We start from the raw sequence: 15648 nt of genomic DNA on the forward strand, positions 1-15648 counted from the left end.
ATGTTTCATCATAACTAAGTTATTTGATATCTTATTTAGAAGAACAATTCCCTGAATGACAAGACTGTTAACGGGTAACATAGCGCTATAATCGCTAACGTTGCAGAAACTGCAATCTATTCACTACAATTTGCCACAGTTTATTGATCATAAATGTCAAAAGTTTAGCACAGTCTGACAGTTTATTTGACATTTAACTCTCACTAAGCAGATTCATTTTTCCCGAATAGTAAAAACATTTCTGCTTAAAATTAGACTACAGTTATTAAATTATTAAATTAATTTAATACTTTTTAATAATATTTACATAATAATTATTAAATTTTTTTCGACATTCACTTTAAAATGATTTTATTTCTATGTTTTATAATCCCTTTAGGTTGTAAATGTATAATGTATGAATATTGTAGTGAATAAATGAATGAATGACAGAATAAATATATGAATGGAGAAAGATGAAATGAAAATTATTTGATAAATATTTTGTTGTTTTTATTGCTTAATTTAATATGAAACATTTTTTATTCATAGATCAAATGGTTTAGGTCGCAGAAACAACAGAAATACAAATAGGCCACTAACGGGCCAGTTGTACGCTCCTTTTTCAAAAAAACTTATATAGTATTCACTAAATGTATTATCGTCCAATGTTCAGAAACTCAGTTTTCTGGGCGAAATGTGTACCGAAGAATTTTGGCAAAGAAAGTGCCTCCCTACATGCTCTACATTCTTATGAGTCTACACATCCAATTGTGTATGGCTGTGCCCGTAATCCTGCCCAAACTGAATACGTACTATCATACTAACCTGAGGCTGGAGGATATTGAGAACGCTTCTCGTTCTGCGTAATTTGCGATAAATGTCTTAGTTATTAAGTTAGTTAGTTAGTTAGTTAGTTAGTTAGTTAGTTAGTTAGTTAGTTAGTTAGTTAGTTAGTTAGTTAGTTAGTTAGTTAGTTAGTTAGGTAGTTAGTTAGTTAGTTAGTTAGTTAGTTAGTTAGTTAGTTAGTTAGTTAGTTAGTTAGTTAGTTAGTTAGTTAGTTAGTAGTTAGTTAGTTAGTTAGTTAGTTAGTTAGTTAGTTAGTTAGTTAGTTAGTTAGTTAGTTAGTTAGTTAGTTAGTTAGTAGTTAGTTAGTTAGTAGTTAGTTAGTTAGTTAGTTAGTTAGTTAGTTAGTTAGTTAGTTAGTTAGTTAGTTAGTTAGTTAGTTAGTTAGTTAGTTAGTTAGTTAGTTAGTTAGTTAGTTAGTTAGTTAGTTAGTTAGTTAGTTAGTTAGTTAGTTAGTTAGTTAGTTAGTTAGTTAGTTAGTTAGTTAGTTAGTAGTTAGTTAGTTAGTTAGTTAGTTAGTTAGTTAGTAGTTAGTTAGTTAGTTAGTTAGTTAGTTAGTTAGTTAGTTAGTTAGTTAGTAGTTAGTTAGTTAGTTAGTTAGTTAGTTAGTTAGTTAGTTAGTTAGTTAGTTAGTTAGTTAGTTAGTTAGTTAGTTAGTTAGTTAGTTAGTTAGTTAGTTAGTTAGTTAGTTAGTTAGTTAGTTAGTTAGTTAGTTAGTTAGTTAGTTAGTTAGTTAGTTAGTTAGTTAGTTAGTTAGTTAGTTAGTTAGTTAGTTAGTTAGTTAGTTAGTTAGTTAGTTAGTTAGTTAGTTAGTTAGTTAGTTAGTTAGTAGTTAGTTAGTTAGTTAGTTAGTTAGTTAGTTAGTTAGTTAGTTAGTTAGTTAGTTAGTTAGTTAGTTAGTTAGTTAGTTAGTTAGTTAGTTAGTTAGTTAGTTAGTTAGTTAGTTAGTAGTTAGTTAGTTAGTTAGTTAGTTAGTTAGTTAGTTAGTTAGTTAGTTAGTTAGTTAGTTAGTTAGTTAGTTAGTTAGTTAGTTAGTTAGTTAGTTAGTTAGTTAGTTAGTTAGTTAGTTAGTTAGTTAGTTAGTTAGTTAGTTAGTTAGTTAGTTAGTTAGTTAGTTAGTTAGTTAGTTAGTTAGTTAGTTAGTTAGTTAGTTAGTTAGTTAGTTAGTTAGTTAGTTAGTTAGTAGTTAGTTAGTTAGTTAGTTAGTTAGTTAGTTAGTAGTTAGTTAGTTAGTTAGTTAGTTAGTTAGTTAGTTAGTTAGTTAGTTAGTAGTTAGTAGTTAGTTAGTTAGTTAGTTAGTTAGTTAGTTAGTTAGTTAGTTAGTTAGTTAGTTAGTTAGTTAGTAGTTAGTTAGTTAGTTAGTTAGTTAGTTAGTTAGTTAGTTAGTTAGTTAGTTAGTTAGTTAGTTAGTTAGTTAGTTAGTTAGTTAGTTAGTTAGTTAGTTAGTTAGTTAGTTAGTTAGTTAGTTAGTTAGTTAGTAGTTAGTTAGTTAGTTAGTTAGTTAGTTAGTTAGTTAGTTAGTTAGTTAGTTAGTTAGTTAGTTAGTTAGTAGTTAGTTAGTTAGTTAGTTAGTAGTAGTAGTTAGTTAGTTAGTTAGTAGTTAGTTAGTTAGTTAGTTAGTTAGATACATTCACTGTCTAAAGTATTACACGTAACATCACTTTCAATTTCAATATAAATGTTTCTAACATAATACAACGACCCCAACAAATACAACAAATACTTACATACATATGTATATGTATGTTTGTGCGCATATTGTATAGGTTTTTGTACAGAAACAATCATGTAAGTAAATGACATTAACAACAAATTCATTTATAAGTTTACTTGACATTTACCAGTTTTAATGGACGTAATCAAAAAACACAACAATATCCTTTGGTACAAATATACATACTTAAACACATACATACATCCATACATACTTAAGTATGTATGTATGTCTACATCCTACACAAGTAGTTATAATCAGATACTGATTATCTTTAATAACATTTTACATTTACTACCTCATTCACATCCACATGCAAATTCACATTATACTTGTCTTTGCCATAAATACATCTTTATCTTCTTCGTTTTCTCAGATAAGTGGCATCTAGACTGTGTTTCCTTTAAAGGAGCTGTAACATGCATACTATTTGTTTACTCTCATAAATATATACAGTAGAGTGCTACGAAAAAATAATGATAATAAAAATAATTTTTAAATTTTCTTTAACATTAACCCACTAGGTTGAATATACACTGAACGAGCCACTTCCAATATATTTTCTTTAAATTTGAATCAATAGAATCGGGTGACATTTTTGTACCATACACCGATAAAGTCGATTTAGCGATGTCTGTCTGCCTATCAGTATGCCTGTCTCTCTGCTTCTGCCTCCAGACTATAGACTGTTCTATAGTACAGACCACAAAGTATACAGAGGTGTCACTTTTGACATTTAAAAAAGTCTAAAATCAGCTTTTGTTTGATTTTGAAATTGTTTGGTGAGAAGAGGTATATAAAATACAGCTAAAAAAATTATTGAATTCGTTTTGTGCGAAAGAGAGGGAAATAGTTTTTTGCTCGTGACGCCTCTGTATACCCTGTGGTACAGACTATAGACTGTTCAATAGTACAGACTATAGACTGTTCTATAGTCCAGACTATAGATTGTTCTATAGTCCAGACTATATACTGTTTTATAGTCCATACTACTGTTCAATAGTCCAGACTATAGACTGTTCTATAGTCCAGACTATAAACTGTTCTATAGTCCAGACTATAGACTGTTCTGTAGACCAGACTATAGACTGTTCTATAGTCCAGTCTAGAACAGTCTATAGAACAGTCCATAGTCTGGTCTATAGTCCAGACTGTAGACTTTTCTATAGTACAGACTATAGACTGTTCTTTAGTCCAGACTATAGACTGTTCTTTAGTCCTGACTATAGACTGTTCTATAGTCCAGACTGTAGACTGTTCTATAGTCCAGACTGTAGACTGTTCTATAGACCAGACTATAGACTGTTCTATAGTCAAAACTATAGACTGTTCTATAGTCCAAACTATAGACTGTTCTATAGTCCAGAATGTTCTCTAGTTTTCCTGTTGTACACTAATATACACGCGCTACTTCACGCACGCACTTAAACAGCATGTATTTGAAACTATTGTCTTTTTGTCTACATTATTGGGATATGATGAATTTTATATTGAAATGATTTCATCATACAAAATCCAACACAACATGCAAACTTTCCATGATACTCCCCACCATTTTATACAAGTTGATTTACATACCATACGCTGTTTCTTCCCACTACTCGCTAATATGGTTAACAAATTCAAAGATGCTTGTTCTTATTATACGTATAATTCATGTTGCATGTTAATTTATCATGCTACAAATACATATGTATGTGTAAGTAAAACAAAAAATAATTCCATTTTCTAAGTGCGTGTGTGTGTATGTAAATACATCAACGTTCAGCGGTTATATCTACCAACAGTTTATGCCTGCATTAAACATCTTAGCATAAGTATTCGTATACCTTAGAGGGTTAATATAATGAGTACATGTATTATGCGTTTTTCCTGTTTTACAGTTATTTTGTTACTACTAACTAGTTCCTTTTCAAGGAACTAACCTCAAGGTTAAGACGAAATTCATGTTCAAGTGACATCTTTGAAAAAGAAAATAATTCAGGGAAAATATAATAAAGTTAAATAACAAATATTCATGAAAAATATTTATAATAAAGTCGATAGAGTAAATAAATTGTGTAAAAAAATTTAATAATAAGAGCTAAATTAATTTATTACAGTCAACCAGTACGTATGACTAATATGAAAATATTTTCATATTAACGATATTAAGTATACGCCACTACACAAACAAAACACTTTAACTAAAATGACTATTTTTACATAAAATACGAAAAAATATTGAAGAATAACATATTATGTTTCTTTTACAGTTGGATATAGAATGTTCCTGGATGCGTGAATCTCATATTGATTGGATATTTCAAGGACCTGCCTCTTTAGTTTTAACACTTAATTTAATATTTCTTATACGTATAATGTGGGTAAGTTTTAAATGTACATATGTAATGTATTTTTTCTCACAATTAAATATTTATAAAACATTTTCTTAAGTTTAAATTCTTAAACAAACCAAAAATTTGCAATTTCCTTTGCAAATCCCTACACCCATAGAAACCTTTTTAAATTCTACTAGAAAAATCACTTTATTTGAAGTTATTTTTAATCTTCTACTTTCATTCATTTTAACTTCTTCAACCGGCTAATAGAAAAGTAACTGTGAGGTTTACCGTTTTTTTTTCTACCAATATCCGGTTTTATTTTAACATGCATGGCATCTTAAAGTTTTTATCTATTTTTACTGTTTTCTTTTAATTCTATTTAATTTCTTTCCTTTTTTGTTTCTTTTTCAGGTGCTTATAACAAAATTACGTTCGGCCAATACCTTGGAGACAAGACAATATCATAAAGCTTCGAAAGCATTAATGGTATTAATACCATTGTTTGGCATTACATACCTATTGGTATTGGTTGGACCGGAACAGGGCATTAGTCGTAATTTATTTGAAATTACAAGAGCCTTTTTAATAAGTACCCAAGTAAGTATTAAGAGAAAAAGTACCTATGGATTCTCATGTAAAGAATGCTAAAATGTGGTGAAATTATATTTCACAATCTAGATAAAATACACTATGAGGTGCTCCATAGTATAAATAATTAAATGTTCTAAAGTCCAGTTTACTAACTTTTCCATATTCCAGACTATAGACTATTCTATAGTCCAGACTATAGACAGTTCTATAATCCAGACTATAGACTGTTCTATAGTCCAAACTATAGACTGTTCTATAGTCCAGACTATAGACTGTTCTATAGTCCACACTATAGACTGTTCTATAGTCCAGACTATAGACTGTTCTATAGTCCAGACTATGGACTGTTCTATAGTCCACACTATAGACTGTTCTATAGTCCAGACTATAGACTGTTCTATAGTTCAGACTATAGACTGTTCTATAGTTCAGACTATAGACTGTTCTATAGTCCAGACTATAGACTGTTCTGTAGTCCAGTCCATAGTAAATACTATAGATTATTCTATAGTCCACACTATAGACTGTTCTATAGTCAAGACTATCGACTGTTCTACAATCCGGACTAAAGATTGACTATAGATTGTTCTATAGTCCAGGCTATAGACTCTTCTATAGTCCAGACGATAGGCTGTTTTATAGTCCTGACTGTAGACTGTTTTATAGTCCTGACTATAGACTGTTCTATAGTCCAGACTATAGACTGTTCTATAGTAAATACTATAGACTATTCTATAGTCCAGACTATAGACTGTTCTATAGTTCAGATTATAGACTGTTCTATAGTCCAGACTATAGACTGTTCTATAGTCCAGACTATAGACTGTTCTATAGTCCAGACTATAGACTGTTCTATAGTCCAGACTATAGACTGTTCTATAGTCCAGACTATAGACTGTTCTATAGTCCAGACTATAGACTGTTCTATAGTCCAGACTATAGACTGTTCTGTAGTCCAGACTATGGACTGTTCTATAGTCCAGACTATGGACTGTTCTATAGCCCAGACTATAGACTGTTCTATAGTCCAGACTATAGGTTGTTCTATAGTCCAGACTATAGACTGTTCTATAGTCCAGACTATAGGTTGTTCTATAGTCCAGACTATAAGTTGTTCTATGGTCCAGACTATAGGTTTGTCTAAACTTCAGACTATAGGTTGTTCTATAGTCCAGACTATAGGTTATTCAATATTGCAGACTATAGACTGTTCTATAGTCCAGACTATAGACTGTTCTATAGTCCAGACTATAGACTGTTCTATAGTCCAGACTATAGACTGTTCTATAGTCCAGACTATAGACTGTTCTATAGTCCAGACTATAGACTGTTCTATAGTCCAGACTATAGACCGTTCTATAGTCCAGACTATAGACTGTTCTATAGTCCAGACTATAGGCTGTTCTATAGTTCAGACTATAGACTATTCTATAGTTCAGACTATAGACTGTTCTATAGTTCAGACTATAGACTGTTCTATAGTCCAGATTATAGACTGTTCTATAGTCCAGACTATAAACTGTTCTATAGTCCACACTATAAACTATTCTATAGTCCAGACTGTTCTATAGTCCAAACTATAGACTGTTCTATAGGCCAGACTATAGGTTGTTCTATAGTCCAGACTATAGGTTGTTCTATAGTCCAGACTATAGGTTGTTCTATAGTCCAGACTATAGTTTGTTTTATAGTCCAGACTATATGTTGTGCTATAGTCCAGACTATAGGTTGTTCTATAGTCTAGAAAATAGATTGTTCTAAAGCCCAGACTATAGACTGTTTTATAATTCTGACTATAGACTGTTCTATAGTCCAGACTATTGATTGTTTTATAGTCCTGACTGTAGACTGTTTTATAGTCCTGACTATAAACTGTTCTATAGTCCAGACTTTAGACTGTCTTTCTTATCCCAGCTTTCACTAAAAATCCTTTTACATATCCTCCATTCCAGCTTTTACTCTATTAAAAAACCTAATAATACCACTAATATCTTCTCATCATCACCTTAAGCAATTTTTCCTTGATTTTAGTAGATTAATTATTGCATAATTAATGCGTTTTCTCTTTAATTTTTCTCTCGTTACACAGGGCTTCTTTGTCTCCTTATTCTTCTGTTTCCTCAACTCGGAGGTACGTCAAACACTGCGTCATCGTTTTGTTAGATGGCGTGACAATCGCAACCTGAGACGTGGCAGTTCTAATAGGAATCGCAGGTAATATTGCTTCAAACATCTTAAAGTTAAACGAAGACAAAAAGTTAGCATACATTATAAAGTCTCTTTTTAATTGTTTCCTTTTTTCCTATTGTTTTTATTTCATTTCTTTGGTCATTTTTAAATTTGTTACATGTACGTACAAAATACTTATATGTTGAATTAAGTTTACGAATTAATTTGTTTGTTTTTAATTTTAAATCTAACCGCCTTTTTATGTTATATTTAAAAGTTTTATGTTTGTTGTTATTTGTTTTTTTTTTTTTTTCTTTTTCTTGTTTACTTCTGTTTCTTTATTTTGGTTAATTCAGTTAATTTCTAATCTAATGTTTATTCAAATTTTTTTTGTTGTTTATTTCTAATTTAATTTTAAACAATTTCCCTAGGGTGAGGATTTGTAAATTTCGTATTTTTTTAAGTGTGTGGGTGTATGTGCGTAGGAAGTATGTATATTAGAGTGGGTTCAATTTCAGAATTTCACTTAAACAATGCATTATTTTTAAGCAATTTATTGACAAAAAATTTTTTTCTGGAATTTGCCGTTGTTGTGGATACTACTCAGCAAAAATAAGAGGAAGTGCTTTCAAAAGAATAACATGTATCACCACTTCAAAGGTAGCACTAAATGATTTTTTTACCTTCGGTGAAACAGCGGAAATTATTATATTTTTTCAATACTGAAGATGGTATATTTTACGTTCATTTGGAAGTGAATGTCCAAAAAAGAACATACAAATTACATCTTGAGAATGACTTCATAAGTAGTGAATTTGGTATCAAATAAAAAGGACATCCCATACTATTGATAAGCCTGTGTTAAAATCATCATTTCTGCGGGTCCTTTTCAGTACTTCCATAGAGTAGGATTCTGCTTCTTTTTCACTTCTTTGGCAGTTAAAATGAATCCCTATTTCCCGGCAAATGAATAGCACAGAAAAAGAAAAGCACTAGTCCGTACTATAATTGAAAGTTCAGTTAGTTAGTTAGTTGTTTAGTTAGTTAGTTAGTTAGTTAGTTAGTTAGTTAGTTAGTTAGTTAGTTTAGTTAGTTAGTTAGTTCGTTAGTTCGTTAGTTAGTTAGTTAGTTAGTTAGTTAGTTAGTTAGTTAGTTAGTTAGTTAGTTCGTTAGTTCGTTCGTTAGTTCGTTAGTTCGTTCGTTCGTTCGTTCGTTCGTTAGTTAGTTCGATTCGTTCGTTCGTTCGTTCGTTCGTTCGTTCGTTCAGTTCGTTCCTTCGTTCGTTCGTTCGTTCGTTCGTTCGTTCGTTCGGTTCGTTCGTTCGTTCGTTTCGTTCGTTCGTTCGTTCGTTCTTTCGTTCGTTCGTTCGTTCGTTTTCGTTCGTTCGTTCGTTCGTTCGTTCGTTCGTTCGTTTCGTTCGTTCGTTCGTTCGTTAGTTTTTTCGTTCGTTCGTTCGTTCGTTCGTTTCGTTCGTTCGTTCGTTCGTTCGTTCGTTCGTTCGTTCGTTCGTTCGTTCGTTCGTTTCGTTCGTTCGTTCGTTCGTTCGTTCGTTCGTTCGTTTTTTCGTTCGTTCGTTCGTTCGTTCGTTCGTTCGTTCGTTCGTTCGTTCGTTTTCGTTCGTTCGTTTTCGTTCGTTCGTTCTTTGTTGTTCGTTCGTTCGTTCGTTCGTTCGTTCGTTCGTTTCGTTCGTTCGTTGTTCGCGTTGTTCGTTCGTTCGTTCGTTAGTTCGTTCGTTCTGTTTCGTTCGTTCGGTTCGTTCGTTCGTTCGTTCGTTCGTTCGTTGTTCGTTCGTTCGTTTCGTTCGTTAGTTCGTTCGTTCGTTTCGTTCGTTTCGTTCGTTCAGTTCGTTCGTTCGTTCGTTCGTTCGTTCGTTTCGTTCGTTCGCTTCAGTTCTTCGTTCGTTCGTTCGTTCGTTCGTTCGTTCGTTCGTTCGTTTCGTTCGTTCGTTGAGTTCGTTTCGTTCGTTCGTTCGTCGTTCGTTCGTTCGTTCGTTCGTTAGTTCGTTAGTTCGTTCGTTCGTTCGTTCGTTTTCGTTCGTTCGTTCGTTCGTTCGTTCGTTCGTTCGTTCGTTCGTTCGTTTCGTTTCGTTCGTTCGTTCGTTTCGTTCGTTCGTTCGTTCGTTCGTTCGTTCGTTCGTTCGTTCGTTCGTTCGTTCGTTTCGTTCGTTCGTTCGTTCGTTCGTTAGTTCGTTCGTTACGTTCGTTCGTTCGTTCGTTCGTTCGTTCGTTCGTTCGTTCGTTCGTTCGTTCGTTCGTTTCGTTCTTTCGTTCGTTCGTTCGTTCGTTCGTTCGTTCGTTCGTTCGTTCGTTCGTCGTTCGTTCGTTTCGTTCGTTCGTTCGTTCGTTCGTTCGTTCGTTCGTTCGTTCGTTCGTTCGTTCGTTCGTTCGTTCGTTCGTTCGTTCGTTCGTTCGTTCGTTCGTTCGTTCGTTCGTTCGTTTTTCGTTCGTTCGTTCGTTCGTTCGTTCGTTCGTTCGTTCGTTCGTTCGTTCGTTCGTTCGTTCGTTTCGTTCGTTCGTTTTCGTTCGTTCGTTCGTTCGTTCGTTCGTTCGTTCGTTCGTTCGTTCGTTCGTTCGTTTCGTTCGTTCGTTCGTTCGTTCGTTCGTTCGTTCGTTCGTTCGTTCGTTCGTTCGTTCGTTCGTTTCGTTCGTTCGTTCTTTTTTCGTTCGTTCGTTCGTTCGTTCGTTCGTTCGTTCGTTTCGTTCGTTCGTTCGTTTTTTCGTTGTCGTTCGTTCGTTCGTTCGTTCGTTCGTTCGTTCGTTCGTTCGTTTCGTTCGTTCGTTTCGTTCGTTCGTTCGTTCGTTCGTTCGTTTCGTTCGTTCGTTCGTTCGTTCGTTCGTTCGTTCGTTCGTTCGTTTCGTTCGTTCGTTCGTTCGTTCGTTCGTTCGTTCGTTCGTTCGTTCGTTCGTTCGTTCGTTCGTTCGTTCGTTCGTTCGTTCGTTCGTTCGTTCGTTCGTTTCGTTGTTCGTTCGTTCGTTCGTTCGTTCGTTCGTTCGTTTCGTTCGTTCGTTCGTTCGTTCGTTCGTTGTTCGTTCGTTCGTTCGTTCGTTTCGTTCGTTCGTTCGTTCGTTCGTTCGTTCGTTCGTTCGTTCGTTCGTTCGTTCGTTCGTTCGTTTCGTTCGTTCGTTCGTTCGTTCGTTCGTTCGTTCGTTCGTTTCGTTCGTTTCTTCGTTCGTTCGTTTCGTTCGTTCGTTCGTTGTTCGTTTCGTTCGTTCGTTCGTTCGTTTCGTTTCGTTCGTTCGTTCGTTCGTTCGTTCGTTCGTTCGTTCGTTCGTTCGTTCGTTCGTTCGTTCGTTCGTTCGTTCGTTCGTTCGTTCGTTCGTTAGTTCGTTCGTTTTTCGTTTTCGGGCCCCTCCTCCTCCTTTTGTTTCGGTTCCCCCCACCTCTCCTCCTTTTGTTTGGTTGTTTTTTAATACGTTTTGATATATTTACACATGACTTAATTTGTTTTGTATTTATGTAGATGGTTTTTTAGGTAAATCTTTATTTTTGTAAATTTTATAACAGACCTATAGGTGATGTAATATTAGATTTTTACTGTAGAAAACAACCACAAATTGTCTATAATAAATGTAAGAAAATATATAAAAGTATTAAAGATACATTTGCAGGTGCAGACTTTAAGGAAATTACAAATGAATTAACTAGTAAAAGTTAGATTTATACCACACACATGAAATTATTTCTTCATATTCTGGGTTCGTACATCCGACTGTCTTCTGAAAACATGATAAAGTCCTAAGGAAGAATATGGGACACTGCTGTTTTCTATGACTAGTTGTTTATCTCTGCTTTGAAACTCTGTTTTAAAACTTTGAACTCAAAAGTATTTAGTCTACTCTTACTTTGCTCAAATTTTAACAAATATAACCGATTAACCATTTATTTAGTACTGTCAACTTATTAAATTGCTTTAAGCAGACATAAGTGTTTTTTTAATTACTAATGTAACAATTATTTAGCTATTTGTTTTAAATTAACATTTCTTTACAATTCTTTCTATTACAGACATCGTTTATCCAAAGACTATTCACAAAGATCAAGAACTGAAAGTTTACGGTATGTACTTCTAATAGCAATAGAAATGTATAAATATTAACACAAAAACAATAGTTGTTTTGTAAATGTCAACAACTTGTAAATTTAAATTAAAACACAACATAAATATGTATTATTTTTACTGCAAGTTACATTGTGATTACAATTGTGACCACGTAACTACTAAAGAGTTAAAAAAACAAAATTTATTTTGTCTTCAGTCGCATGTTGCCAGTAGTTGCAATTGTAATCAAATTTTAACTACAGCTATAAAAAACATTTACTTCTATGTATGTATATGATACTTTGTTCTCTTCCTTTTCCTTTGGCACTCTCACATTTTCTTTAGTTCTTGTTTTTGTATTTCCTTATCACAATTTGTTTTTATATTTAATCACTTGCTTAGTTTTTGTTGCACTTATTGTAGTTTTATTTGTAAACAATACAAAACAACAAGAACACAAACAATTGTGTATACACTCACTGCATTTGTAATGTTTTCTCATTCTCACTTTTTTATTTACTAACAAAAAACTACATGTACTCCTATAAATTGACTCGTGTGTAAGGATTCCTGCATTCATCGTTGTTTTCCAATACATACAATAAAACCATAAAGAAAACGTGTATGTGTGTGTCGTTATTGTACAACAGGATAAATATTTGTTGCACTTGTTGTTGGTATTTCCTATTAATTGTGTATATGTTTGTGACATAGTTTAAAGTTGTGAAGTTTATGTATGAAACCTGCACTATTATATTATATTACAGGTTTTCTAAGCTACAGAATCATTTGACTAGTTTTTTTGACTAGTATTTGGACTAGTGTTTGCCTAGACTATTTAATATTAACTAGTCTATTGACTATTCTTTTGACAAGTTTACCAATCATTCTATAGATTAGAACTTTGACAAGTCTGTTTATGGTCTATTGACTAGCTTATTTTTGACTAATCTCTTTACCAGTCTTTTTCGTCTTTCTTACGATAAGACTGATTAGTATAATATAAGAGATGCAATTAAACATTATATATGTATGTATATTGTACTGTCGGTCTAAACCGACCAGTCTCTCTTATTTGCTTGTATTTGTATTAGAAGTTATTTTATTACATTGTGCTTTCCGTAACAGTTGCTTTGAGCAAGACTTTAAACAAAATGTCACAAATAGTAAAATTATGAATAAAGTTTAATTCAATGGAAATTATTTAGATAAAGTAAATTTATAATGTCGCACAATAGAAAAGGAATTCTGCGAAATAATTTTATTGTTGTTGCCGAAAACGGAATATTGCGATAAACAAGAAAATTGGTCCCTATATTAGGCTTCCCTACGGAGGCTATAACTAACTAACTAACTAACTAACTAACTAACTAACTAACTAACTAACTAACTAACTAACTAACTAACTAACTAACTAACTAACTAATAACTAACTAACTAACTAACTAACTAACTAACTAACTAACTAACTAACTAACTAACTAACTAACTAACTAACTAACTAACTAACTAACTAACTAACTAACTAACTAACTAACTAACTAACTAACTAACTAACTAACTAACTAACTAACTAACTAACTAACTAACTAACTAACTACTAACTAACTAACTAACTAACTAACTAACTAACTAACTAACTAACTAACTAACTAACTAACTAACTAACTAACTAACTAACTAACTAACTAACTAACTAACTAACTAACTAACTACTAACTAACTAACTAACTAACTAACTAACTAACTAACTAACTAACTAACTAACTAACTAACTAACTAACTAACTAACTAACTAACTAACTAACTAACTAACTAACTAACTAACTAACTAACTAACTAACTAACTAACTAACTAACTAACTAACTAACTAACTAACTAACTAACTAACTACTAACTAACTAACTAACTAACTAACTAACTAACTAACTAACTAACTAACTAACTAACTAACTAACTAACTAACTAACTAACTAACTACTAACTAACTAACTAACTAACTAACTAACTAACTAACTAACTAACTAACTAACTAACTAACTAACTAACTAACTAACTAACTAACTAACTAACTAACTAACTAACTAACTAACTAACTAACTAACTAACTAACTAACGAACTAACTAACTAACTAACTAACTAACTAACTAACTAACTAACTAACTAACTAACTAACTAACTAACTAACTAACTAACTAACTAACTAACTAACTAACTAACTAACTAACTAACTAACTAACTAACTAACTAACTAACTAACTAACTAACTAACTAACTAACTAACTAACTAACTAACTAACTAACTAACTAACTAACTAACTAGTCTATAGTCTATAGTCTATTCTATAGTCTAGTCTATAGCCTAGTCTATAGTCTAGTCTATAGTCTAGTCTATAGTCTAGTCTATAGTCTATTCTATAGTCTAGTCTATAGTCTAGTCTATAGTCTAGTCTATAGTCTAGTCTATAGTCTATTCTATAGTCTAGTCTATAGTCTAGTCTATACTCTAGTCTATAGTCTAGTCTATACTCTAGTCTATAGTCTAGTCTATAGTCTAGTCTATACTCTAGTCTACAGTCTAGTCTATAGTCTAGTCTATACTCTAGTCTATAGTCTAGTCTATAGTCTAATATATAGTCTAGTCTACAGTCTAGTCTATAGTCTAGTCTAAAGTCTAGTCTATAGTTTAGTCTATAGTCTAGTCTTTAGTCTAGTCTATAGTCTAGTCCATAGTCTACTCTATAGTCTAGTCTATGGTCTAATCTATAGTCTAGTCTATAGTCTAGTCTATAGTTTAGTCTATAGTATAGTCTATAGTCTAGTCTATAGAGTTGTTTATAGTCTAGTCTATAGTCTATTATATAGACTATAGGTGTAGAGTGTCTTTGTTACTGTAAAATCGTATATATTGTTTTTGTTTGTTATTAATATAATTTTAATTTTTTTCAACAAAATTCTTGGAATTTGATTTTAATTTATTTTTTTGTTGTTATATTTTTTTCTTCTTTTTTTAGATTAACTTCTACAACAAGTCCTATAACAACTGTACATTTTGAATAAATGTGATTTTGATTTGCCTTTGTTAAATATTGAAATTTAAGTATAAATATAAAAATTTAAAAAAAAATTTGTTTGTGTAAACGAAGAACGAATAAATATTTAGAAACTAATCTCTTTTTTGTATTATAAAACAAAGAAATATTCATAAATTATAAAGTTTTGAAATTAACTAAAAAGGTTAACAGTTTTTAGCTTAAGTACCTTAGTAAAACTGTAAATTGACGAAAAAATTGTGATTTTGCTTGCCCACCAAAGAGTCTCATGGCGTATGAGTGATATTTGTGAAATCACTAGAACATGTGTAACACTCATACGCCTTGCTGTTGATAAAAACAATGTTTTGTATGTAGTTAATATTTTTAAATGAATAAACTTGTAAATTTTATAAAAACATACAAAATTGTATTTAATTTTGTATTTGTTTAACAAAAACAATTTTTTGTAAAAAAAAAAAATAAGTAATAAACTATTTAATTTAAACGTTTTTTTAGCATGTTTATAAAATTTTGTATGTATTTTCTTAAAGTATTTTTGTAAATGTATCTAAACTATTATTAAACATATATTTAATTTTATTTAAAAAAATAATAAATTTCAGTTGATAATGTCTTTTACCACATACTTAATAAAATAAAATGTTTATGGTTTTATTTTGTTGTTTCTTCTCATTTCTACCTTTTATTTGCCATTTTTTATGGTTTTTCATTGTATTTCTCTCATTTCCTTTTTTTCTAGCACCGAAGAATATTTTATCTGTGTACGTCCCTAGCAACGTAGTCGCTGTTCGATACAACGTTCCAGTATAACACGCACAGATTGGGTTTGATTTTCCTTAGTTTGCCATCAAAATTCAACTACACTAAACAAACGAATAAACGTAAATGGCAAAAAGAAAAACCCACAACCAACATGAAGAGTATTAAA

The 15648-nt window shown here is 31.7% G+C and overlaps 1 protein-coding gene across 8 annotated transcripts in view; it reads left to right on the plus strand.

Moving 5' to 3' along the window:
• Positions 1-15648, plus strand: part of LOC119606065 (diuretic hormone receptor) — a 73628-nt gene that overhangs the window by 57869 nt on the left and 111 nt on the right. For 5 of the 8 annotated variants that reach the window (XM_037959446.1, XM_037959443.1, XM_037959444.1 and 2 more), the window contains exons 10-14: positions 4795-4905; positions 5275-5460; positions 7544-7668; positions 11629-11679; positions 14679-15347. In XM_037959446.1, coding sequence (XP_037815374.1) covers positions 4795-4905; positions 5275-5460; positions 7544-7668; positions 11629-11679; positions 14679-14724 — 519 coding nt within the window. In that variant the 3' untranslated portion in view covers positions 14725-15347. Of the gene's footprint in view, positions 1-4794; positions 4906-5274; positions 5461-7543; positions 7669-11628; positions 11680-14678; positions 15348-15459 lie in introns of those variants that run through there. The other 3 variants (XM_037959450.1, XM_037959448.1, XM_037959449.1) reach the window with 3 other exon arrangements.

The sequence above is a fragment of the Lucilia sericata genome, unplaced genomic scaffold, assembly GCF_015586225.1.
Source record: "Lucilia sericata isolate MDLA Ls3-8-SP2 unplaced genomic scaffold, ASM1558622v1 Contig000550F_arrow, whole genome shotgun sequence".
NCBI lineage: Eukaryota > Metazoa > Arthropoda > Insecta > Diptera > Calliphoridae > Lucilia > Lucilia sericata.